The 24174-nt window shown below is 49.4% G+C and overlaps 1 protein-coding gene across 4 annotated transcripts in view; it reads right to left on the bottom strand.

The window, feature by feature from the left end:
- Window positions 1-24174, bottom strand: part of PHRF1 (PHD and ring finger domains 1) — a 1334933-nt gene that overhangs the window by 438662 nt on the left and 872097 nt on the right. For all 4 annotated transcript variants that reach the window (XM_069624056.1, XM_069624055.1, XM_069624053.1 and 1 more), the window contains exon 13: window positions 8037-8200. In XM_069624056.1, coding sequence (XP_069480157.1) covers window positions 8037-8200 — 164 coding nt within the window. The remainder of the gene's footprint in view (window positions 1-8036; window positions 8201-24174) is intronic.

Here is a 24174-nt window from a genome sequence, read left to right on the forward strand (position 1 = left end):
CCAGCCATCAGGAGCCAGTGGTGAGTGGGGAATGCTCGACTGTCGGCACGGCACTCCGGTGCCCGCGACTGAGGCGTGAACGCGGTGGGCCGTCGCCCTCCCTCGCGGCGGCCCCGGGTGCCGGGCCTCGGATCGGCAGAGGGAGCAGTCCTCTCCGACCCCGGCGCAGTACGAAGTGAGAGCAGCGGCGCGGAGGCAACGTACAAGGTAGGAAGAATCTCCAACCTCACTGCTGACCCCACCCAGATGAGCATGGCTCTGTGTGCACTCCACAAGGGTCGAGTGAGAACTATAGCAGCAACTGAGGCACTGGTGCCCCCCGCGCCCTCTCTGGCGCTGCACCCAGACCAGCAAGGCACCCAGATCACCAGACTCTTGGCGATACAACACTGGCACTGTGCCCTTACAACACCTTGCCTGCCAGCAGCTTGGCCAAGAAGGTATTTCTCCCGTCTCACCCACCGTACAAGCACAAAGAACCTTCAAGAACGTTAGACTACGTAAGAACCAGATACCGTACTCAATGCTCTTCCCGGCCCGAGGGTGCAACATAACGGGAAAGCTCAATTCTTCCAAACACCCGAAGAAGCCAGCAACTACCTAGACCAGGCAGGCTACAGACCACCCAGCAACAATCCAGCCCTGCCACAGAGAGAGAGCTCTGAGAAACCCACCGTAAGCAACCGCACAACCAACGACAACCCCACCGAAACACAAGAATATGACCAGGGGGCCGCAATACTTGGAAGGCTCCAAGCGGCCCTCACGCAGCAAAGCTAAAGTCCAACAGCTGAATGTTGTTGGAGAGGGTAAAGCCTACGAGTGAATTGGGATTGGCTCGTAGGACTGAGCCCCAGTTGAACGTTATTTGGGAGGGTATCCAAGACGAGCAAGTTGGGGTTTGCTCGCGGAACAGGGAGGGAAAAAAATGGCAACCTAAGATTGCCCAATTCAAACAAGTTAGCTCAGTGACGCATGCACCGACCAAGACAAGCCCCCAGCTGAAGCGCCCTGGTGACTCGCTTAGATGCCAACCAGGTCCGAGGCGTCCCACACCCGCATCCGTCCGTAACCATCAACCCTGTGCCAAGCTCCAATATGACCAGACCACAAACATAAGACCCAAGATGATTATCCAATTCTGCCAAGTAAGGCCACCTAAACTCTGGCAGCTCCAGCAGCTAAAAGACTCCAAGAAAAAGCAAATTAGTTTGCTGGAATATTAAAGGAGGCAACCAGCCTGCTTAATCGAGGAAAATCAAATATCTGTGTCGGCACAAAATCGATGTGGCCCTCATTCAAGAGACCCACCTACGCCCACATCAGAAAACCACTGGGCCAGAGAATGGGGATGCCACAGATAATTTGCCTCCTTTTCCTCTTATGCCAGGGGCGTGGCCATACTGATCAATAAAACGAACTTCAAACTGATACAAACCCAGAAAGACTCTGAAGGCAGAACACCGCTAGTCCACGGAACCATTGATGGGGAAGAACTCATCCTAATCAACTCATACAGCCCAAATATAAACAGCCCCAATAATGTTGACTGGGTACAGACACAGCTTGAACCCACTAGAGAGGCCACAATAATTTGGGACAGACTTTAATACACCACTCGACATGTGTAAGGATAAAAACACACAGAACATCGACACCTTCCAAAGCGAGCCTACAGATCATAGAAATATGCAAAGCCTCAGAGACATCTGGAGAAATAAACATTGGGGCTCTCCGGAATATACTTTCTACTCCTGGGCCCACAAGTCCAGTTTGAGACTCGATAACATTCGTGTCAGCACACTCCAGACTCCACTGGGGCGACTGCCAGATCCTGCCGAAAAAACACAGACCACTCGGCAGCCACCCTGGAGTGCATTACATCGCGAGGTAACAGCAATAGACCCCAATGGAGGTTAAACACGGTGCCCTTCAGGACCAGGCCTTCGCCGACGAATTACGTGCCGAACTGACAACTTTTCTTGAAATAAATCAAGGCACGGTGGCGTCTGCCGGCAAACTTTGGGAAACACTAAAGTGTTTTATCAGGGGAGTCAGTCTCGCCAAAGAAAACGGAATCCTAAAATGAATTCGAAGTGAGCGGTCAGCCAGTAAAAATCTCTTAAAAACACTCACTCTGCTGACTGCAAACGACCCCAAAACTGGCGAAACTAAAACTGGAAACCTTCAGAACTACAGCAGAAAGGGAGGTCAAATTCCTTAGGGGACACCACAAAATTCGGAATTACGGCGAGGGATAGAGACCCGGAACACTCCTACCTAGACTAGTCATGGCAGACAGGAAGCCCACAACAATCTAATCAATCTTGGACCAATCAAGAAACCTGGTTTATTCCAAAGAAGACATCGTGAAAACATGTAATAAATTCTACCAAAACTTCTATGACTCCCACTATGCTATGAGTCCCACCAAAAGAGCGCAAAACTTGAACACAATAGAGCTCTACTGGACAAGCGCCGAGCTCCGGGAACCCCTGAATGCGCCCATCACTAAAGAAGAAATCGTAGAAACAATCCAAACACTGCCGAGCACCAACGCCCCCGGCCCAGATGGCCTGACCGGCAAATTGTATAAATTCTTTGCAGAACTCCTGCCCTCCTCCCCCCCACTCCTGCTTGAAGTATACGAGAAAGCCATAGAAAATGATCAACTACCACCAACACTTTACAGGGCAAACATCCTCTTCACAAACCCGGCAAACCAAATGAAGATTGCGCCTCCTACAGGCCGATATCGCTAATCAACCTGGACACCAAAATCTTCGCAAAATTCCTCACCAGTAGGCTGTTGCCGCTGATGCCTGCACAAGTATTGGCAAACCAAGCTGGGTTCGTCCCAGGCAGAAACACAACATTTGGTTTGCGAAGGATGTTCGGAGTAATGGGCGCCCTCAGCCCCGAGTCTCAGACAGTGGCAGGACTATTGGATTCTGAAAAAGCTTTTGACTCCGTTGAGTGGTTCTTTCTCTTCGCCGTCCTCGAACGGATGGGTCTCGGAAAACGGTATATACAAATGATTGCTCTCCTGTAAAAGATAGGACATCCAACATAACAATCAGCAACAAAAGCTCCACCGAAATACTCCTACGGCGAGGGACAAGACGAGGCTACCCGCTATCGGCACTGCTGTTTGCCTTGGTGAAGGAACCCTTGGCATCCGACCCTAGATTGTACCATTTACACAGAGGAATTACTCTGGGACCTCACAAACTAATAGTGTCCTTGTACGCCGACGATGCTGCACTCCTTCTCCACAACCCCCGAGAAAACCTGAACCCGGCAATGCGAGCAGTCCTCAAGTTTGGCAACTTCGCCAGGCTAAAAATAAATAGCTTGAAATTAATCATCTTCCCCCACACCGACTCCACAGAGGAACTTGCAGACTACTTTGGCTTCAACTAGCAACACACAAAAGTTAAATACCTGGGCAGCCTAATGTCCAGATCAAGCCTCGACGTCATGCAAGACAATTACGAAAGCAAACTGGACACAATCCAGGGCAAAGTAAACAGATGGAAAACACTCCTGCTTACTCTATGGGGCAGAATAGCACTGGCAAAGATGATAATCCTTCCTTAACTGCTCTCTCTCCAAGAACATTCCCCTACTTCTGCCGCAACGATTCCTCCACCGAATCAGATCCATGATCCTGGAGCTGGTCTGGGCAGGCAAGGTTCCCAGAGTGGCCCACAACACATTGATCCTCCCAGTAACACAAGGTGGACTCGCCCTCCCAGACATCGAAAGCTACTACTGGGCAGCACAGGCACAATACCTTAGCCATTGGTACACAGTGCACTTCGTCCGACCCCATGTACAGATTGAGAGCGCCCCGGCAACATCCCCATCTCCTTCGTGCGATCATCTTTGGGCAAAAACAAACACCTTCATCATGGATGAACACCATGCACACGGCATACGCCATCTGGAGGAAAATAGCCAAACGAAGGGGAATCCAGTCCAGGTACTCCCCACTCCTTCCAGTGAGAAGCATACCAGGAATCCCGCTCACATCGGAAAAGGTTTTCCGGCAATGGACCAAAAAACTACAAATGGACACAATTGGTGATCTCTTTCAGGATGGCACATTTATTTCTATGCAACAAGCTTGTGAGAAAGTGTAACAACGCCCTAGATACCTTCATCTATTACAGAGTCCGACGCACCCTTCAGTCTGTAATTACCACATTTCCTCTCTAACCCCCAACTTGGCCATTGCTGCACGGGGTCATACAAGCACAAGGAGAAGGCGGTTTATTAAAAAACATCTACAAAGCCCTACTCACAGAAAAACCCTCACGCTTCCTAAACTCCTGGAGAAGATGGCAGAAGTCCCTCAAACTAACAATACCTGAAGAGGACTGGGCATATGTACGAAGACTCGCAAAAAAGGTTGCAATAAACACAGAATACAAACAGATATACTTTAACTACGTCCATCAGACATTCTACACCCCGGTAAAACTGCATGCCCATATAGCAACGATATCTGCTGCATGCGCCCGATGCGGCTACCCTGAGGCAGCCTTTGTCCGTTTTGCATTGTCTTGCCCCGAAATAGCAGGGTTTTGGAACTATGTGATAACAAAAATTTCAGCAATTATCGGGGTACAGCTCAACCCTAGCCCAATGTTGACCCCGTTGAGCTTGACCAACCAACTACCGGAATACACCAGAAGACTAGCGAACCTACTGCTTGTCCTGCCACACAGACACAGAGCATGCAACTAGGGGAGAGGACCCCCAACAAACATACAACAATGGCTGCGGGATGTCACGTACTGCCAAGACGTTGAAACCAGCTACATCAGGACACTGCCCCTCCATGCCCGTCCCGCGGACATCTGGAGCCTGTATATATCATACCTATTGACAACAGTTGAAGCACTGTCGCAGAGCCCGTCCTCAACACAAAACCAAAGTGAACCACCAGAGACTGCTCTAACGGCATCAGATGCAGCACAACATTCGAGCTGCTAACCTCAAGCAAAATGACTGACCACTTGGCGGGGTGCAGGCGGAAGCAAAAAGTGACGGGTGAGGGGTGGGAAGCGAGGGGGGGGGGGAAGCTTGGCGACTGTTGACCAGTGCATGGTCTTGTTATGTAAAGTTTAACTGTGTAAAAAACCCAATAAAGAAATTTAAAAAAAAATAAAAAACACATGAGTGGTAGAAGATGCAAGCAAATCTACAATGAGAGGTACATTCTCTCAGACTTTTACAGTACCTTTGTATTGAAGAAAAAGTGCAGCAGATGACTTCTGTTCCTGAGCAGCTCTGCAGATCTCACTGTTCCTGGGCCTCAGTCGTGGGGACAAGAGGAAGGGCTTCTGGGGACTCCTGCACTGCAATGGGACATCACCGCTCGCAACCGACAATCTTTCCAACAAGTGCCACTTTGGTGATTCAGCTCCTCGCGACTACCGCAAATAGCAACAACGCAGTTTCTGGCTGTCGAGATGGACTTTCCTTGCTTCTGGGGTACTGCACTCAATTGAGGGGGCTCAGGCGCAGCCACTCCTACTTCCTGGGAGTCCGGAGGATCTTCCTGGAGCTCTTGGCCAACTTAAAAGCAACGCACACATTCTGGTGTTCCTCTCCCTGGCTATTCAGTTTCCAACAGCAACTCTGGAAATGCAACAAGCTCAGAGAGAATGTCCAGGTAGCTTACTTTGGAGTTGATTGGTCCCACCAACTCAAGGGGAGAAGTCGTCCTTGCAGGGGCTTCTCTGTTGATACGAATTTGGAGTTTCAACACAGCAGCAGGGCTTCACCGGGCGTCCAAGAGTTGTAACAGGCGTCCTCGTCCAGCTAGTCTTCGGTTCCTTCGTCCAGTGGTCGGCACTGCCTTCCAAGCCAAAAGCCTTGCCTTTTATGCAGTCCTCTCCCATTAATTCCAGCCTAGATGACAGTCACACAGCAGGGTGGCGGTCCTTGCCGGACAGTCAGCAGGCCAATCACTACAGAGTGCATTTGGGTCTCCAAGAAGACTAAGCACAGGGAGTTCCTGCCCAACCCAGACACCCTGGAGCCGGAGGCGGGCTTCACTCGTGAATCCCGCCAAAAGCAAAGTGAACAATGGGACCAAATCAGGTTTGGCACGCAGAGTAAATCTCAAGAAGGAGCTTTCCACAAAGAAATGGCGAAAAAAGGACGACCGGGCCATTTTGACAAAAATGGCACCCTTGGGTGCTTTACTGCAGCTGCGAACGCAGCCCATGATAAATGCATACCACGGTAGTTCAAACGAAACCACTGCCACCAGCCATTCAGTGGGGAAAGGGTAACAAAATTGTTACATGAGAAGCTAGACAAAGGGGATACTAGGTAACCCCTACAGCACCCTATTGGAAGATAGTGTGCACTGGGTCTAGAAAATTATAAATGTAAGTAAAGTTAATTTCACTTTACTGCTCTGGGAAACAGTAGTTTATCCCAGAGAAGGTATTTAAACCTTTGGGAAATCTGACAGACTTCCCTGTGCCACTGGACTGAAGATGCTGTGTGACACAATGTAAAAGATGATGCCTATGGAGTTTGTCAGACTCTACAACCAAAAGAAACTGTTAAAAATCACATTAAAATACGAGAGTGGGAAACAAGGGTCTCACTCGCTCCAGGTAAAAAATCAAGTCCTCAAAATCCAGCAAAGTTGCTGGGGATCTCTAAGGTGGAGGAATTCGCACATTTCTGAGAATTCTCTTCAACTGTGTCGAGCCTCCGGTTTACTACTCTTCTTGCTCGAAGTAGTTTCTGACCTTCCTGCGTCGTCCAACTGAGCGACCAGGGTCTTTTCTTGCGAGACTCTTGAGGGGGATGAGGCCCCATTCTCAAAGATCTGCATCATCTCATGCCTAAAGGCATCCCATTTACTGGGAGAATCCGACCTAGTCAGACATTGTATAACCTCAGGAGAGGTACCCGATGACGAAGAGGGAGACCTGTGGCGTCTCTTTTTAGCCTTCTTGGAAGAAGACCGAGTTTTATCTGGATCGACTCCTCGATTGGGACCTCTTCGAATGTTTATGTTGAGTAGAGTCTTTGGACTCCCAGGACCTTTTATATTTCTTTGAAGAAACCTTCAAAGCTTCCCTCCTCACCGCTAATTTACCTTTGTGTTCATGGAGAGCTTTCTCAGTCATAGACGGACAGGTATTGTATGAAATTACTGAATGCAAAAAGTCTGACCCGCAAAAGTCCGACCCCCATTTTTCCATATATATATATATATACATATACACATATATATGTTTGTGTGTGGGGGGATTTAAAAATAATTGTATAGGGGGAAGGTGGGAGGGGAGCTGTGGGGGGGTTTCGCCCCACAGATATATTTGCGGGAAAATGAAGAAAAAAAAAAGACTGACTTTTGCTTTCGGTCCTGTCACGCAGATCCGAATGACAGGACCGACAGTCTTTGGTTCAGTGATTGGAACCTAAACACCAAAAGGCAATTACGGTAAGGATCATTTATTGACATTTTCGCATCGCAGTTGTGACATTTCCCTAAAACCTGACTTTGGGGTCGAAGAGGAGGACATTCTTTCAGTAGAAAATACGAAGCACGCCGTTAACTCGAAGCAAAAGCCATCGGAAAAACGAAACTAAATCCAACGGGTGAAGCACAAGCTACCCATGCTACTGGTTATGTCGACAGGCTACGGCAGCCCTCGAGGGTCATCAACGCCACATCGTGCACAGTGCCCTCTGGCAAGAACATTTTTCCGAAGCAGCAAAGCTGGCGAAACATATCAAAGATGAGGAATACGTGGGAGGACACAATCCATTCGAAGTATGGTTTAATGAAGTCTTGGACTGTCCTAGACAGCAAATCTTCAAGAAGCCGCTCTAACAAGTCTATACTTAAATACATTCATACATCCTCCATCTAAAGCGTTCCGTCCCAGAAACGGTCCTAATGCGATGAAACCTTGCGCCTTAACCCAAAAAGCTGACATTTTGTTACTGGCTATGGCCAAGGAACTATAAATAGTCCAAAGAAAAGTTGCCCTTACCGGACTTCTTTGCCAGCAAAGAGCCATCTCTGTTGATGACTATGTCCGAGCTGTTCATCAGCAGGCGGTTTTGTTCAGACAAGATGCTTCCCAGGAGGTCTGGAACAGCTGGCGTGGCTGCAGCAGGGACCACATGTTCGTGGATTGAGGCAGGCCCAGCCCTCCTAAAGGAGAAAAAAAGAACACATCAGTTAGCCAGTGGTTCTAGTACTCTGTCCTTTGCTCCATCAAACCTGGATGCCAACTGTCAGCACCAAAGGCAGGGCAGAACAAAAAGCTAGACACTTTCACAAAGCATTTAATATGGGAGCCGCACCCCCTCACATGCAGGCCCCCAGCCCCAAAAATAGCATCTCAACTGCCTGAGCTTGTTCCACCGATCTTTTTCCCCCTATATAATCAGGTTGGAGCACAGCATGTGCTCACAAGAATGAAAAGAGTGGCTGTGGTGAAGGGCGAGAGGAAACTAAGAACCAGTTTTACCACTCAGGTCAAGTTTCCTTTTTCAGTCACCCTACGTTCCCTGCTCCTAATTTGGCTGAAAAACAGAATGAACAGATTAACATTGTGGCATCAGGTGATCTTATGCGCTGACCAGATTCTGCAGAACTTCTTGGCTAAAAGATTAACGAAGAAATATCCAGTGGGTAATGCTTGCAAAACACATGGAGGGTGTTTCACACCAATGATGAGGCTTCTCTTAAGTGGTAGTTTGATGTTCTGTTATTTGTTATGCTAGTTGACATTTATATAGCGCTCTATATATCATTGGTATGACCTCAAAGCGCTAGTGGGTTGAACGCCCTCAGGGACCGTAGTCCAGGTCAGTCGAGAGAGTAAGGTGTCATAGGGTGCATGGGTACGATTATGTGCGCAGTTGATGCGATTGCCTGATGGTAGCTGCATCCTAGCATTAGGTGTGGTGGAATTTGAGGTCAGTTGAATGTGTGCAGTCTGGAGGTTGGTCACAAGATTGGGTTCTGGTAGTGTTAGGCCTGTGTAGGACGATTATGGGTGCAGCTAGGCCGATTTGTGTGGGGAACAGCCGCGTTCTAGCAGAATGATGTGGAGTACTGTTTGTATGTAAGCAGCTAGGCTGAAACTGATCTAAGGGGTGTAGCTGCGCTCCATTTTGTGTTGGTGTAGAGTAGAAAGTGAGCATAGTGATAGGGGAGGCGAGTGACTGGGTGGAGGTTTTGTTCCTACGAGCCCACTATTCTGGATTTCAATTCCACGTTTGCGATTTCTGCGTGAACTTATTAGTGACTTAATTGTCTTAATCAGTGGTGTCATTGCTCGGTATCTCCTTGAACAGCAGATTGCAAGGTCTCAGCGGCCTTACGGAAAGAGCCAGGTTTTTAGAGCTTTGCAGAAGGCCATGTAGTCTTGGGTGTGTCTAATGCATGGGGGTGGGGAGGGATGAGTGGCACAGAGTTGGGGCCAAGGTTGAGAAGGAGGATCCTCTGATCCTGGCAGAATTGGAGGTTGAATCACAAGAGGGCAGTGCTTGATCTTAGGGTGTGTTATGGGAGCTAGGGTTTTATCTTCTCTTGTAGGTAGGTTGGGTATGAGTAAGGGACTGTAACGCATCAGAACATACAGGAATAAGAAATGAAGGAAACAATACACACTTAGGAAAGATTTCTCTTTTTGCAACTTTCTTTCCATAGTTCCCTAGAGAAGCCCATCCTTTTTGCTCTGCTTTTATCCTGTTTGTACTTTTTGCAGGGAAGTAAACCCTTCAGCTTCACTTCTGCTCATTTCTATGGTGAACGGTTCCGCCCTTCAGACTATCGGTACTGGGAAAACTTGTTTCCCTTTTGAGTTCTTGTACAAAGCACCTTATTTTATTATTTTTGTATTGCTTGCTAGACGCTTATACAGCAAGTAAAATATTGTTTCAAAGGGCCCACAGGACGAGGGGGAACAGGGAGGAGGGCAAAGGAGTGGAATAAATTGCATAACACAATAAGAGCAGTGGAGGGAGCAGGAGGGACACACCTATGCATTGTGAGTATTCAGAATGTGCAAGTGCAGCAAGGAAAGGGCAGAGGGAGTAAGTGCTGGGTAGTCCGGGCGCATGGGTGCACCACAGATGAAGTGCTTGGGTTGTTGAGTGCTACATAGCCAAGGGGCATGCTAGGAGTAAGTGTGATCCTCCAAGGCGGAGGGTGTGCCAAGGCAAGTGCTGAGGGAAGACAGGAGCTAAGCTGTTTGGGTGCAGAGGTCATGGGCCCCGAGGATGCACAAGGGCCAGAAACCAATCACAGCAACTGTGGGATTAGCAGAGAAAAGAAGGGAAGGAGGAGGTGAAGACAAAAAGGTATTGGAGGAGCTTCTGGAATTTAATAAAATCCAGCTCAAGGAACAAAGGCAGGGGAAGGCTGTTCCATAGGAAGGAGCCAGCTGAGGAAAGTGATCGACCACAAACCCTCAGTTTTGCAAAACGCTTTACACACCAATAGTTGGTGCCAGAGGAACTAAGTGGTCTAGAGGGAGAGTATTTAGTCTGATAAAGTTGAAGATAGTGTGGTCCCCAGGCCCAGACAGCCTTGTGGATGATGCAGAGGGATTTGAATTTAATCCGTGCAGAAACCAGGCACCAATGAAGACTTTAGGGCAGGAGCTATGAAGGTCCTGGGCTTAAGGCCAAGGATAAGTCTTGCTGCCCTATTCTGGAATAACTGGAGGGGTCACAGAGTGGAAGAAGGTAGATTTAGGAGGAGGCTATTGCAATAGTCAAGCCTAGTACAGTGCAATGAGGACACTTCTGTATCACCCTAACGCGTTTACCGCATATGGCTGCTAAATGTGACGAGTGCTCTAAAATGGCCCTGCAACGATGTTTTCACTTGCTTGTTCTGCCATATTGTTTGGTCTTCTTCCTGCCTTGCAGGTCAGGAAATCCCTTATAAGATCACACACACCTTCCTAGGAAAGCTGTTATCGCAGGCTAGAGATCCTTTGGGTGTGGTGCTCAGGAAAGGGGAGGGACTGTCAAATCCCAGCGCACACAACTACTGGCTGTTTGAATGGTGCAGACCCTTACCATTGGTGGGCTGGGACTTGCTTCAAGTTCAAAATATTGGATAAGAGGACCTTTACAGTCATTTCTTCAGATAATCACTGGAGCCAAGAATACCTCAAAGAAGAACAACCTGCTGAAGATCCAAAGAGGACTCCTGACATTGCCCAGCATCCCTTCCTGTGTCCGGCCCAATGAAGCCCCATTTGACTACCCGATCTCTGAAGTCGAGTGGTGCTTCAGAGATCTAGTCCCGATGCCTACAAGGATATTCCCTTCTGAGCCTTTAGAAGTGTCCCTGGAATGCACTGTGGACTGACGAGCGCTCTCGGGGGCTACCTCGCCAGAAGAGTCGCTGTTCCGCGTTAGCGTCCAGAACTTCGGTGATAACTAATTTGTACATTAGTCACCTTATTCCCAAAATTCAGCATCTCGGCCACAAGCTATGCTGCTCTTGAGCAGCGTCTGTAACTGGAAGGACACCTGTCATCGCCTGTGTGCATAGACGGTCACTGGAACTAACAAAGTTACTCACCGTAGTGACCATCTTACTCGTAGTCCATAGTCCCCTTTTCCCCATACTTTAGGGACATTCCGTCCAGTGGGACGGGACCGGAGCACTTTTGTAAAAAGCATCAAATTGAAAAATTGGTCCTCTTTTTACGCAGTAGCCCTGCCCTCCTTGGCTCTGCCCGCTCATTTCCCTTCAGTCCTTTCCCATCGCCAGGTCTGAGACCTTTAAGCAATAATAGAGGATACTTATTAGAGGGGACGGCGGGTGCATGGAGGAAAGGGGACTATGGACTAGGAGTAAGATAGTCACTACGGTGAGTAACTTTGTTATACTCCTACGTCCCGTCCCCTTTCCTCCATACTTTTGGGAGATTACCAAGCACTTCTCACAGGTAATACGGGTGGATGGAACCGCCTTACTGAAAAAGGTTTTTAAGAACAGCCTGGCCGAATTGAGCATCGGCTCTGGAGCCCAGGTCCAAGTAGTTATGCTTACCGAAAGCTGATGGGAAAGCCACGTAGCTGCTTTGGCAACGGTTTGATGTGCTTACAGAGCGACCAATTGATAAGAGGCAATGAGGGGAAAGCATAAGCTTTCATGTTGACCCACAAGTTGCAAAGTGGACCACCTCTGGCATGCCCCATTTCTGGAAAAAGTTGGAGATGATATTGCTGTTCATCTCACACTCCTAACTGATGCAGACTGGCGACTGAATTAACCTGCAGTCACATTGAGGTGACGCAGGATGTGTGGAGCCAGGAGCCAAACAATATACTGGATGGCCCAGCCCAAATTTGTATGTCAAGATCCACAAGGGGAGGAGAGTGTCACCTTGCTTGCTGATGTAAAACCTTGCTTTAAGGGAGGTATTCGAAATGGCCGCCGTGGCCCGCAGAAGTTGGGCTGCCATTATTACACACCAGGGGCGAACTGCGTCACAGGAGCAAGTGAAGCAATAGCCTCCCCAGGGAAGTCGGGGGCCTTGTGTGCCATCCTAGCCTTGAAACAAGGAACCTCGGCAGAGCCGGTACTGGCAGATCTAGGGCGTTTACAAGATGAGTCAGGGGCTTCCCCAGAATTAGCCTCCAGTGGAGGATACTTGGCAGAGGTAGTACTGGAAGGTCTGTGGTACGTGACAGTCTTCCTTTACCTCCTCAAGAGAACTGTTATCACCAAGGCCGCGCATGTGGAAAGGCTTAGGGAAATACCTTACAGCCAGGACCCTCGATGAGACTCAATTCTGCTGGTGACCGATTAGCCCCCAGCAGGGGAACCTCAGGTTTAACCAGGTCTTATAGCCACATCGAGAGGGGCCTCGAGCCAAGACTTGGTACAGCTAGCTCCAAATGGACGAACCCTGGTATCAAAAACCACAGCAGAACTGGGGTCAGCCTTAGCCCCAAATGGGGAACCTTAGAAGACCCGGTATTGGGAGACCGCTGCAGTGTCCCTCAGAGGAGTTTCCAGTGCGTCTCACTGAGCAGAGACCAAAAGGAGTACCCGAAACTGAAGTGTTCTGCTCCAAAGGAGAACTGCAGATATTTCATATGCGGGCTCCAATCAGAATGTGCATTTACACATCCTGGAAGACCACCACACTGAGCCAATCGCCCTTCCAAAGAGAACTTTATTTGGCAGTGTGTGATCAAATTGAATTTCTCTCGAAAATATAGAATATGGTGCGCAGGCCAGCCTGGTTCAGCACTGTGAAAGGACAGCAGCACTAGCCCATCGCTTGCTCCATGAGGGGAACAGGTTCCACCGCTCTGAGGTGTAAAAGTTCCTGTATCTCTGCTCTGAGGGAGGGAATACCGATCTGTCATAAGAGAGGTTTGAAGTGTGGGGTAGGAGGAAAGGGCAAGCGAAAACCCGCCTAAACGATGGACAAACCCCAGCAGTCTTTGGTGATGGTTTGCCACGCCTCCAGATGAGAAGAGATTCGTCCCCCCCCCCCGAAGTATAGTGTGACTGACAAAAAATATAATTTGGTGATTTGTCAGCAGGGAGATTGCTTGTCCATGTAGAGGAGGCTGATGGGCGAGAGAAAAACCAACCATCTTGCTGCTGCCGCTTAAGGCAGGGCTACCAACAGGAGTTTCAGATCGGCGCACACAGTGATCCTGAAACCCCCTGATCCCAAAGAAGGACAGCGTTTGGGACCGGATTGCTGTGAGGCCGCTGAAGGAAGGGAAGGCCGTGGGCTATGGTATCCAGAACCCACGCATCTGAAGTAATGGCTTGCCATTCTTCGAGATGCTGAGACAGCCTGCCCCCAACTGGAGAACCATGGGACATGGCCTCATGACTGTTTGGAAGCGGCTGCAGCAGTGCCTGAAGGCAAAGAGGCAGCTGTCTGAGCGGCTTTTACACTCGAATCCCCGTCCACCACGGGTACTCTTTCGCTGTCCCCTTTGACTGGCGGCCCCTCTCATTCTACCAAATAAGGAGTAGTAACGAAAAGAACCTCCCCTCCATTGCTGTCCCCTAAGACGAAAAGGCAGAGGTTGACGCACAGCTGCGCTTAAAGATTAAGCCGAAGCTTTCGAGGTCTGCAACCTCTCAAGGCTGTCGTCAACCTTGCTGCCAAACAAATGTGCGCCATTAAAGGGCAGGTCGAGAAGACGGGCCTGCACATCCGGATCAAAACCTGACTTTCGCAACCACGTAAATCTGCGTATGCTGCTGCTGGCATCCATGGATCGGCTAACACTGCCGGCAGTATCCAAACCCGACTGAAGGAATTCGCGCATGGCATCCTTCCCGTCTTGCACAAGAGCAAGGAACCCATCCCTTTCTTCTGCCTCGGGAATATGCTCAGCCGCTAAAGATGAAATGGTAAAATCGGGTCAGAAGACTGACCTTGATCTAAGATGTCCGCTAGATCATCCAGCACAAAGTTTTCAGGAGGACTGGACCAGCCCAAATACTCCGAGACCCTAGCCATGAGCCTCCTGTATGAAGACTCTGCATGAGCCCCAGGATCAGGCCTACCAAATTCCACTTCCAAAGAAGTGTCCAACCCACTGGCATTATGGAGGGTCTACCTCAGCTCCTCCAACTGTCTCCAAAAAACATTGGAGCCACACCAAGTTCACCAAGGTCCTCAAAATCAGACCTTTCTTCCTCTTCATACATGTCAGCCAGAGGGAGTTGAAACTCGGGCCTGGTGACAGAGGGCCTAGAGTCCAAAACTGGCCTCACAGACTTCACCGTAGCCTTCCTAGGAGGATCCACCACATCTGGGTACCCGAGGCACATTTTGGGCAAAAATCCCTGAAGGCGGCGATGTCACCAAAGGCTTTGACACAGTCGACAACCTAGACGTCGTGAGCGCCGAAGGCTTCGGCGTCAACACTGGTGCCGACGGCGCCATGTGCTGATAAAATGGCAAAGCGTCGGTGTCCGAGTCGGTCGGACACGGCGCCGCACGAGTCGACATCGAGCCCTTAGGAGGTTGCAACGGTCTCGCTGGGGACGAGGCCCAAGACCTAGAAGCAGGTCTCTTTCAACTGTCCGAAGCCTTGTCCAAGCGGGACCACAAAGGTTTTTTATGCGAGTCGCGGACCCGAACCCGAAGGCATGCGAGCCATGGTACGAGACCGATCCTGGACGGCTTCGTTGGAAGGTGCGACCGGACCTGTGCCCTGCGATTGCCTTTTTTTTTTAAATCACTCATTTGTTCCTTAAAGGCAGCCCATTCCTCTGGAGTTGAGGACTTTGTTGGGCATGCCACTTTCCTCGTGGCTCCCTCCGCCGAAGAGGACAGGGAAGGCGACCGGTGATGGCGCTTCTGCGAATGCGGCAACGAAGAATGGCGGGAACCACTCCGGGACAGAAAACCCTGTGCCGCCACCCGACGCAGAGAGTCACCGCTCGAGTCGTCGGTGTACAACCCTTTGGACTTTGACTTGGATTTTCAAGACTTACTGGGCTTAGAACCCCGACCTACCTGGAGCTTCCCTTTTCACTCCCACAAGGCCTTGGCAATCAGCGACTGGCATTTCGAACAGTCATCGGTGTTGTGCGACTCTCCCAAGCACCACAAACAAATGCGATGTGGGTCGGTGATCGATATTTTCGACTTGCAGTCCCGACAGGTCTTGAAGCCAGACCGCGGAGTCGGAGGGGTCGAAGAAAAATACATCTCAACGATGCTAACACAAGAGGTGAGCAGAGTTTCACGAAGCAACACTTTTGCAGAAAAAAACTAGAAGAAAGGAGTCTTGTACTGTCTGTTGAATGGTTTTACTAAACCCTTAGTTGGACCAGAAAAACTGTCCCAAGTGTGAGAGTGTACACCTATATAAATCACTAAGGATAGCAGGCATCCGAATGCACCCACTGGGTGTGGGTGTGTATATATATATATATATATATATATATATAAATAAAACACCCAGTGGGTGCATTCGGTATGGGATACATTACTCACCGTAATCGTATTTCTGATGCTTGTATCTGCTTAGATTCACATGCTGTGCATAGGCCGACATCTATTGGAAGCTGCGGAGTATTACAGTTTGTTTTTCGAAAGTCGAAAATGGGCGTCGACACAGGGCGTGCCAGTAATACTAACCCTAGTGTGACGTCCACTGTACCCATGATCCCTCACGCGTCTAGGATCCCCAGATTGTGTTTTTCCTGACATGAGGAGTAGCGTGAGTACAGATAGTCCAAGCAGATAGACAGAAAGGTAGGACTACAAGCAACCATGCGCCTTCTCTCGGAGGGGAGGAAGGGTGGGTCGCATGTGAATCTAAGCAGATACAAGCATCAGAAATACGATTACGGTGAGTAATGTATCCCTTCTGAGGCTTGTGGAATCTGCTTAGATCACATGCTGTGCATAGATTAGCGAGCAGTACCAGAAGAAGGAGGTGGGATGTGAGAAGGGTCATGAGCAAACAGGTGTCTTAGAACCGCTTGTCCCACTTGTGTATCTGTCTTGGAATGAGTGTCAATGCAGTAATGCTGAGTAAAAGTGTGAATAGAGCTCCAAGTAGCTGCTTTGCAAATGGTGTCGAGGGGAACATTTGCAATGAAAGCCAGAGTGGCCCCAATGCCTCTAGTAGAGTGGGCCCTTGGCGTAAAGGGCAGAGTCTTTCCAGAAAGAGCGTAACACAGCTGTATACAGTTGATAATCCACTTAGAGATAGCGCCCTTAGAGACGCGATCCCCCTCTCTGCCTGTAGCTACGGAGACAAACAGTTGATCTGTTTTCCTTAGCGGTCTGGTTTTATTTACATAGTATAAGACCGCCCTACGCACATCTAGGGTGTGTAGTTTCACCTCAGCCGAGCTTTGTGGGTTTTGGAAGAAAGCCGGAAGCTCGATGGACTGGTTTACATGGAACTTGGATATGAATTTTGGTGAGAACCTAGGGTGTGTGCGTAAAACCAGTTTGTCCTTGTGGATAGTAAAGAAAGGATCTTGCACTGACAGAGCCTGAATTTCACTGACCCTTCTTATGGAGGTAATGGCTACTAAGAAGGCCGTTTTATAAGTCAGGTGTTTGAGACTACTTTTATGCATGGGTTCGAAGGGGGGGCCCATGAGCTTAGCTAGCACCACGTTGAGGTCCCATCCTGGCGGTGGGTTCGAAATAGGAGGGTGAAGTCTCTTTACTCCTTCCATGAAGGCTTTAACCACTGGTACTTTCCACCACGAGACCCTGTTATGGGATGTGGTGTAAGCCGAGAGGGCTGCCAGGTGTACTTTCAGAGAGTTAAAAACCAACCCTGCATCCAGCAGGTGGAGCATGTATGTTACAACGTTGGAAGGAGTGCAATCAACCGGGTTGATTTGTTTATTCAGGCACCAGATAACGAATCTTTTCCACTTGTCAAAGTAACAGTGTCTTGCATTTGGTTTCCTGGACTCTTTTAGAATGTCCATACACCTCTGTGGTAATTTGAGATGTCCAAACTCTATGACTTCAGGAGCCATGCTGCTAGGTTCATAGAGTTGGGTTCCTGATGCACTGTTTGACCTTGTTGCTGGGACAGAAGGTTGTACCAGGCTGGGAGTCTGATGGGCTCGCACACCGCCATCCTGCGTAGGTGTGGAAACCATGGTTGTCTCGCCCACATGGGAGCAACTAGGATGAGCGTCATTGATTCCTTGTTCATCTTGTACACCACCTTCCTGATGAGAGGAGTTGGTGGAAAAGCGTACGCAAACATCCCTGACCAGTTCATCCACAGGGCATTCCCCTGGGAGTCCGTTTGGGGGAACCTGGATGCAAATCCTGGGCATCGTTTGTTTTCGCTTGTGGCGAATAGGTCTATAGTGGGGAAACCCCACTGAGAGAAGAGATCTTCTACTACGTCTCTGTGAAGGACCCATTCGTGTTCTTCTGGGAGGGAGTCTCTGCTTAGAGCATCCGCTAGGGAATTGAGCTCCCCTGGAACATGTTGCGATGACAGGAAGATGTTCCGTCTGAGTGCCCATATCCATATTTTCTGGGCAAGCTTGGACAGATTTGGCGAACGAGTCCCTCCTTGCTTGTTCAGATAGAACATGGCTTTCGTGCTGTCCGTCCTGATCTGCACCGACAAGTTCAGTAGATGGGGCTCGAACGCCTGCAGCGCTCGGAATACTGCCAGAAGCTCTAGCAGATTGATGTGGTTCTTGGCTACTGAGTGAGACCAGAGACCCTGAGCTGTGTGGTCGAGATGGTGAGCTCCCCACCCAGTCAGGCATGCATCTGTAGTCACCACTGCCTGTACTTCGGGATCGTAAAAGGGTTTCCCCTTTGCGAGATTCTCTCTTGTCCACCAGTGTAGGCTCTGTACGAGTGTTGGCGAAACGACCACTAGATCGTCCCACTGACCACTTGCCTGAGACCACTGTTTCGCCAACCATTCCTGCATGGGACGCATGCGCAGACGCGCGTGGGGGACCAGGTAAATGCATGACGCCATCATGCCCAGTAACCGCATAGCTTTGCGTACTGTTATCTGTTGACCTGACTGATAATGCGGAATTTGCAGAAGTATATTCCGAATTCTTTCTTCCGAAGGGAAGGTCAATTCTTTCTGAGTATCTAGGATAGCTCCTAGAAACTGTTTTGAGGTGCTTGGCACCAGACTTGACTTTTTCTCGTTGATAGAGAAGCCTAATTCGTGGAGGAGGTCGATAGTCCTCTGAATGTTTGATCTGCAGATTCCTGGGGTTTCCCCCGTTATGAGCCAGTCCTCCAGATAAGGGTACACTGGGATTGCCTCCCTGCGTAGGTGTGCAGCTGCCACCGCCATTACCTTGGTGAATACCCTTGGTGCTGAAGCTATCCCGAAGGGCAGTACCTTGAATTGGTAGTGGCGACTGTCCACCTTGAAGCGCAAGTATTTTCTGTGCGCCGGGAGCATGGAAATATGAAAATAGGCATCTTTCATATCCAAGGTTGCCATGTAATCCCCCTTTTTTAGGAGTGGGATTACCTCTTGTAGCGTGGTCATATGGAATTTTTGGGGCTTGACATACTTGTTGGCAGGCCGTAAGTCCAATACTGGGCGCAATAGATACCCTTGTTTACCTGGTGTCCTGGGACGAGTTCTATCGCGTCCTTTAGGAGCAGATTGTAGATTTCCTCGAGGAGGATCTTTTGATGTTCTAAAGAGTGGACTTTTTGTCTTGGAGGGTGGTTTCGGGGACGTTGCAGTAGTTCTATACAGTACCCCTTGGATACCGTCGACAGCACCCATCTGTCGGATGTTATCCTTTCCCATGCCTGGGTGAAGCTGGATATTCGTCCCCCTACTGGGGTTGCATGGGAAGGGACCCTGAAATGAGCGTCACTGCTTTGGTGGAGGCGTGCCGCCTCCTTTACTGGGGCTGCCTCTGCCTCTACCACGTCCTCTTCTACTAGCCCTACCATACCCCTGGGTAGACTGTTGTGAGTTGGTGTTCCACTGTGTACCCTGGGTGTGGGAATAGCTATTTCCTCTATTGGAATTTTGTCCGCGGGGGCGACGAAAATTGCCGTTCCCTCTTTGGTTAGGTGGTTTTGTAGTTAACTGGCCAAGGGATTTGAGGGTGTCTAATTCCTCCTTAGCATTTTTTAGTGCGTCCTCGACTGCCTTTCCAAACAGGAGATCACTTTCCACTGGTTTGTCTAAGAGTGCAGCTTGTGTTTCTGCTCTGAATCCCGACTGCCTCAACCAAGCATGTCTTTTGATGACAGTCCCCTCTGCTATAATTCTACCCGCATTGTCTGCGGCGTCTAAAGTTGCTCTTAAAATGCAGCCTGAGACGTTTCTTCCCTCTGCACAAATGCGAGATAGCTGGCTCTTAAGGGGTTCGGGAGCGGAATCTATTAGTGCTGCCACTTCTTCCCACTGATGGCAGTTGTAGCTGGCCAACAGTGTGGTGGAATTCGCGATTCTGGTTTGGTAGGCTGCCGTGGAAGCTACTTTTCTACCAAAACCATAGAGTTTCTTACTTTCCTTGTCGGGGGGAGCCTCCGAGGAAGATAATGGGGTTCCAGCTCTCTTGCGGGTGTTAGTTACGACTAGAGAGTCTGGCTTAAGTTGGCCTCTAATATATAGAGGGTCCGACTGGGCTGCTTTAAACAGCTTCTCTACTCTCGGGTTTACAGGTCTTGTCAGGTTTGGGTTGACAAGGGATGGTGCTATTCTGCGTTGAATAGATTTCAGGATGGGAATGGTCTGGGCTACTGTCTTCCTTTCCCCTATTAGTTCCTCCGCGAAGTCCCTCTCTTCTTGGACACCTTGTGTGTCTATGTGGAAGTGGTTAGCTGCCCGAGAGAGCAGTTCATTCAGGAGGGGCTGATTATCTATTGGGGAATCAGACACTGGGGCTTCCCTTTCGACTGGTGAGTCCATTCTGAAAATATCTGGGCTATTTTCTGGCTCATCCTCGTCTTCGTCCTCCCCGTAATAATCTGACACTGCGAGATCTTCTGGTGTCTCAAAATCCTGGCCCTCTATAAGGGAAGAGTCTCCTTGGCCTGTAGGGAAAAGGCAAGAATAGGGTTGGACCTCGAAGGGGTCTGAAGCCCTTAATGGCGTCTCGACCCGGGGCCTTTTATTTGAAGGGATAGGGTCCCTTGAACCTGAGGGAGAAGATTCCTGAGGGTTTAAAGCTAGTAGTTGGTCAGGGTGTCTTTCGAAGAAATTTGCTAAGGAGGACATCCTTGACATTACTCTGTCAATGTCCTCGCATGACCAGAGTTTTGAGCTTGGGGTGACCTTGCTGGAACTCTCTATGGACTGTCCCTGAGAAGACTTGGACGGGGAAGTCAGTTCTATTGTTGTGGGGGATTGCAAGGGTTGTCTCCTTTGTTGCTTACCCCCTTCCCCGTGGGTGGAAGTGTGTTTACCCTTTCCCTTATCTTTCGACGCCTGGCGTCGAGGATCGGAGGTGGAATCCCTGTGTTTCGAACTAGGCTTCGAAACTGGGCCCTCCTTACTCCCAAGTGATGTACCCTTTCCCTGGGGTGCAGGCTGGGGATGGAAGCCGTGTTAGTCTCCGGACGAGTGATCTTCCGTGATGTTAATGGACGAGGCACTATGTGCAAGTGTGGAGGCTTGCCTGACGTCGTGCGTCGACCTCGACCGGGACCGCCCAGAGGACGTCCTTTCGGACCGCTCCTTCTGTGCCTCTTTCCGAGGTTTCGACGACGTCGAATCTCGGGTGGCTTTTTTGTGTTTAGCGTGTGTATGTGTAACGCTCTTGTCGCCGGGGGACTTCCCCATAGTCGCCGGGACGGACGACCTTCCGAGGCCGGGGACGTGCGTTCGGCTGTCTTTCGACGCCTTGGTGCCCTCGCCGTCCGAAAGTCCGGCGTCGCTGCCGTCGCTGAAGGTACCCTCCGCCTCCATAGCTGCTAGCTTGGCGTGGTGGGCCCAACGCTTGGTGGAGCGGTCCTTAAGAGTTTTGGTCTTAAACCTGCTACAGGCCCTGCAACCCGCCTCGGGGTGGTCTCTGGGCAGGCAAAGGTTGCACGTAGCGTGCTTATCTACCCAAGGGTATTTCTTATTACACTTGGGCCAAAACTGAAAGGGCGTACCCTCCATACGCGCCTGTGGGCAGCGGGCAAGTGTGTGTAGGTAAGAAGGTGTCTATAACCGAGTGTGGAAGTGTACCACCCCCCACTCTCCCTACTTGTAGGGCCGAGGCCAGCGGCCCAGGCCCGAGCCGAGGCGGAAGCCTCAAGGCCCAATCCGTGGGGTTTCAACGTTGATCTCCTCCCCGGTTCTGCGTCGAGATGCTGATCGACGTAAGGGTGACAAAACGGGGCAAATTAGAATTATTTTAAGTGCAAATATGGCAAAGCCAGGGAACTCCGATGAAGTGCTTCCTACCAGAATGGCGGAAAAAAACAATCTGGGGATCCTAGACGCGTGAGGGATCATGGGTACAGTGGACGTCACACTAGGGATAGTATTACTGGCACGCCCTGTGTCGACGCCCATTTTCGACTTTCGAAAAACAAACTGTAATACTCCGCAGCTTCCGCTAGATGTCGGCCTATGCACAGCATGTGATCTAAGCAGATTCCACAAGCCTCAGAAATATATATATCTCTGTAATCGTATTTAATGCCTGTATCTGCTTGGATTCATAGGCCGACATCTAGTGCAAGCTGCAGAGTATTACAGTTTTCGAAACTCAAAAAGGGACATCGACAGGGCGTGCCAGTAATACTATCCCTAGTGTGACGTCCACTGTACCCATGGTCCTTAACGCATTGAGGTCCCTCAGATTGTTTTGTTCAGGCTAGCGGTTGCATGAAGTGTAGAGTGAGTACAGTTGTATCCAAGCAGTTATAGGCAGAAAGCTCATAACATCTATGCACCTTCTCTCAGGGGAGGAAGGGTGGGCGCATGTGAATCTAAGCAGATACAAGCATCAGCAATACGATTACATTGAGTAATGGATCCCTTCTGAGGCTTGTGGAATCTGCTTAGATCACAGGCTATGCATGGATTAGAGAGCAGTGTTTGGAGAAGGTGCTGGGTCATGAGAAGGAGCAGCAAATAGATGTTTTAGGACCGCTTGTCCCACCTGTGTATCTGTCTTGGAATGTGTGTCAATGCAGTAGTGCTGAGTAAAGGTGTGTACGGAGCTCCATGTAGCTGCTTTGCAAATGCTGTATAAGGGGATATTTGCGATAAAGGCCAGAGTAGCTCCAGTGCTCATTGTGGAGTGAGCTCTTGGTGTAAAAGGCAGTGTTTTGTTTGATAATGAATAGCACAATTGAATACATCTTACTACCCATCTGGAGATGGCCTTTTTAGAAATGCGGTCTCCTTCTCTGCCTGGTGCTATGGAAACAAACAGTTGATCTGTTTTCCAAAGCAGTCTGGTCTTGTTTACGTAGTAAAGGAATGCCCTCCTCATATCAAGTGTGTGGAGTTTTACTTCAGCTGAGCTAGTGGTATCTGAAAGAAAGCCGGAAGCTCAATAGATTGGTTCAGTGGAATTTAGAAATTAATTTAGGGGCGAACCTAGGATGAGTACGTAAATGAGTACATAAAACAAATGTATCTTTATGTATGATAAAGGGTTCTGCACTGAATGCTTGCAATTCACCAACTCTTCTTATGGAAGTAATAGCCACTGGCTCAAATGGGGTCCCATGAGCTTTGCTAGCACTACATTGACATCCCATCCCGGTGGTGGGTTTGAAATAGGAGGGTGGAGTCTTTTGACTGCATCCATAAATGCCTTTATGACTGGAATTTTCCAACACAATACCTTGCTCTGAGAGCTGGTATAAGCTGCTAAAGCCGCCAGGTGGACCTTTACAGAGTCGAATACTAACCCAGAGTCTAACAAGTGGAGCATATATGGTTGAGAATGTGTGAAGGAGTACCTTCTATGGGGTTTATTTGTTTGGACTGGCCCCAAATTATGAAACTCCTCCACTTGTCGAAATAACAGTGTCTAGTGTTAAGTTTTCTCGCCTTCTTGAGGATATCCATACACTGCTGTGGTAAATTAATGTGTCTGAACTCTGACTTCAGGAACCATGCTGCCAAGTTCATTTTGTGGTAGAGGGTGTACTGTTGTTCACCCGTGTTGAGTTAACAAGTTGGTTAGGTATGGGAGTTTGATGGGATCACACATTGCCAGTTTGCGCAGATGTTGCGTTATGTTTATTAAGTTTATATAGAGCTTTAATCCAAAGCGCTTTAAGTATAACAAGGTATAATAATGAAAAGCATATTTACAATAATGAAACCAACCAGCGATACAATATGTAGAACAATTTACTTAGGAGGGGGAAGGGATAGGAGGTAGGTAAGGAAGGTTTCAATATCCGATTTGAGATCAGCGGGAGCAGGAAGAAGGGGGAGGGAGGCAGGGAAAGGGGGGCGGGGAGTACGGGGGAGGGAGGTAGTGAATGAGAGTCGGGGGGATGGAGAAGGGCTTTCAAGGAGAAGTGGAAGGATGAGTAGGTAGGGGTGGAGCGGATAGAAAGGGGTAGGGAGTTACAGTGAAGGGGGGCCAAGAGTTGAAAGGAATGGAAGCGTGAGGAGGCACATGGGGCTGGGGGTACAGTGAGTAGCTAGGGATCAGCTGAGCGGAGAGAGCGGGAGGGAGAGTAAAATGAGAGGACGGAAGAGATGGGG

Source organism: Ambystoma mexicanum, chromosome 11, assembly GCF_040938575.1.
Source record: "Ambystoma mexicanum isolate Mex_15411 chromosome 11, UKY_AmexF1_1, whole genome shotgun sequence".
Taxonomy (NCBI): domain Eukaryota; kingdom Metazoa; phylum Chordata; class Amphibia; order Caudata; family Ambystomatidae; genus Ambystoma; species Ambystoma mexicanum.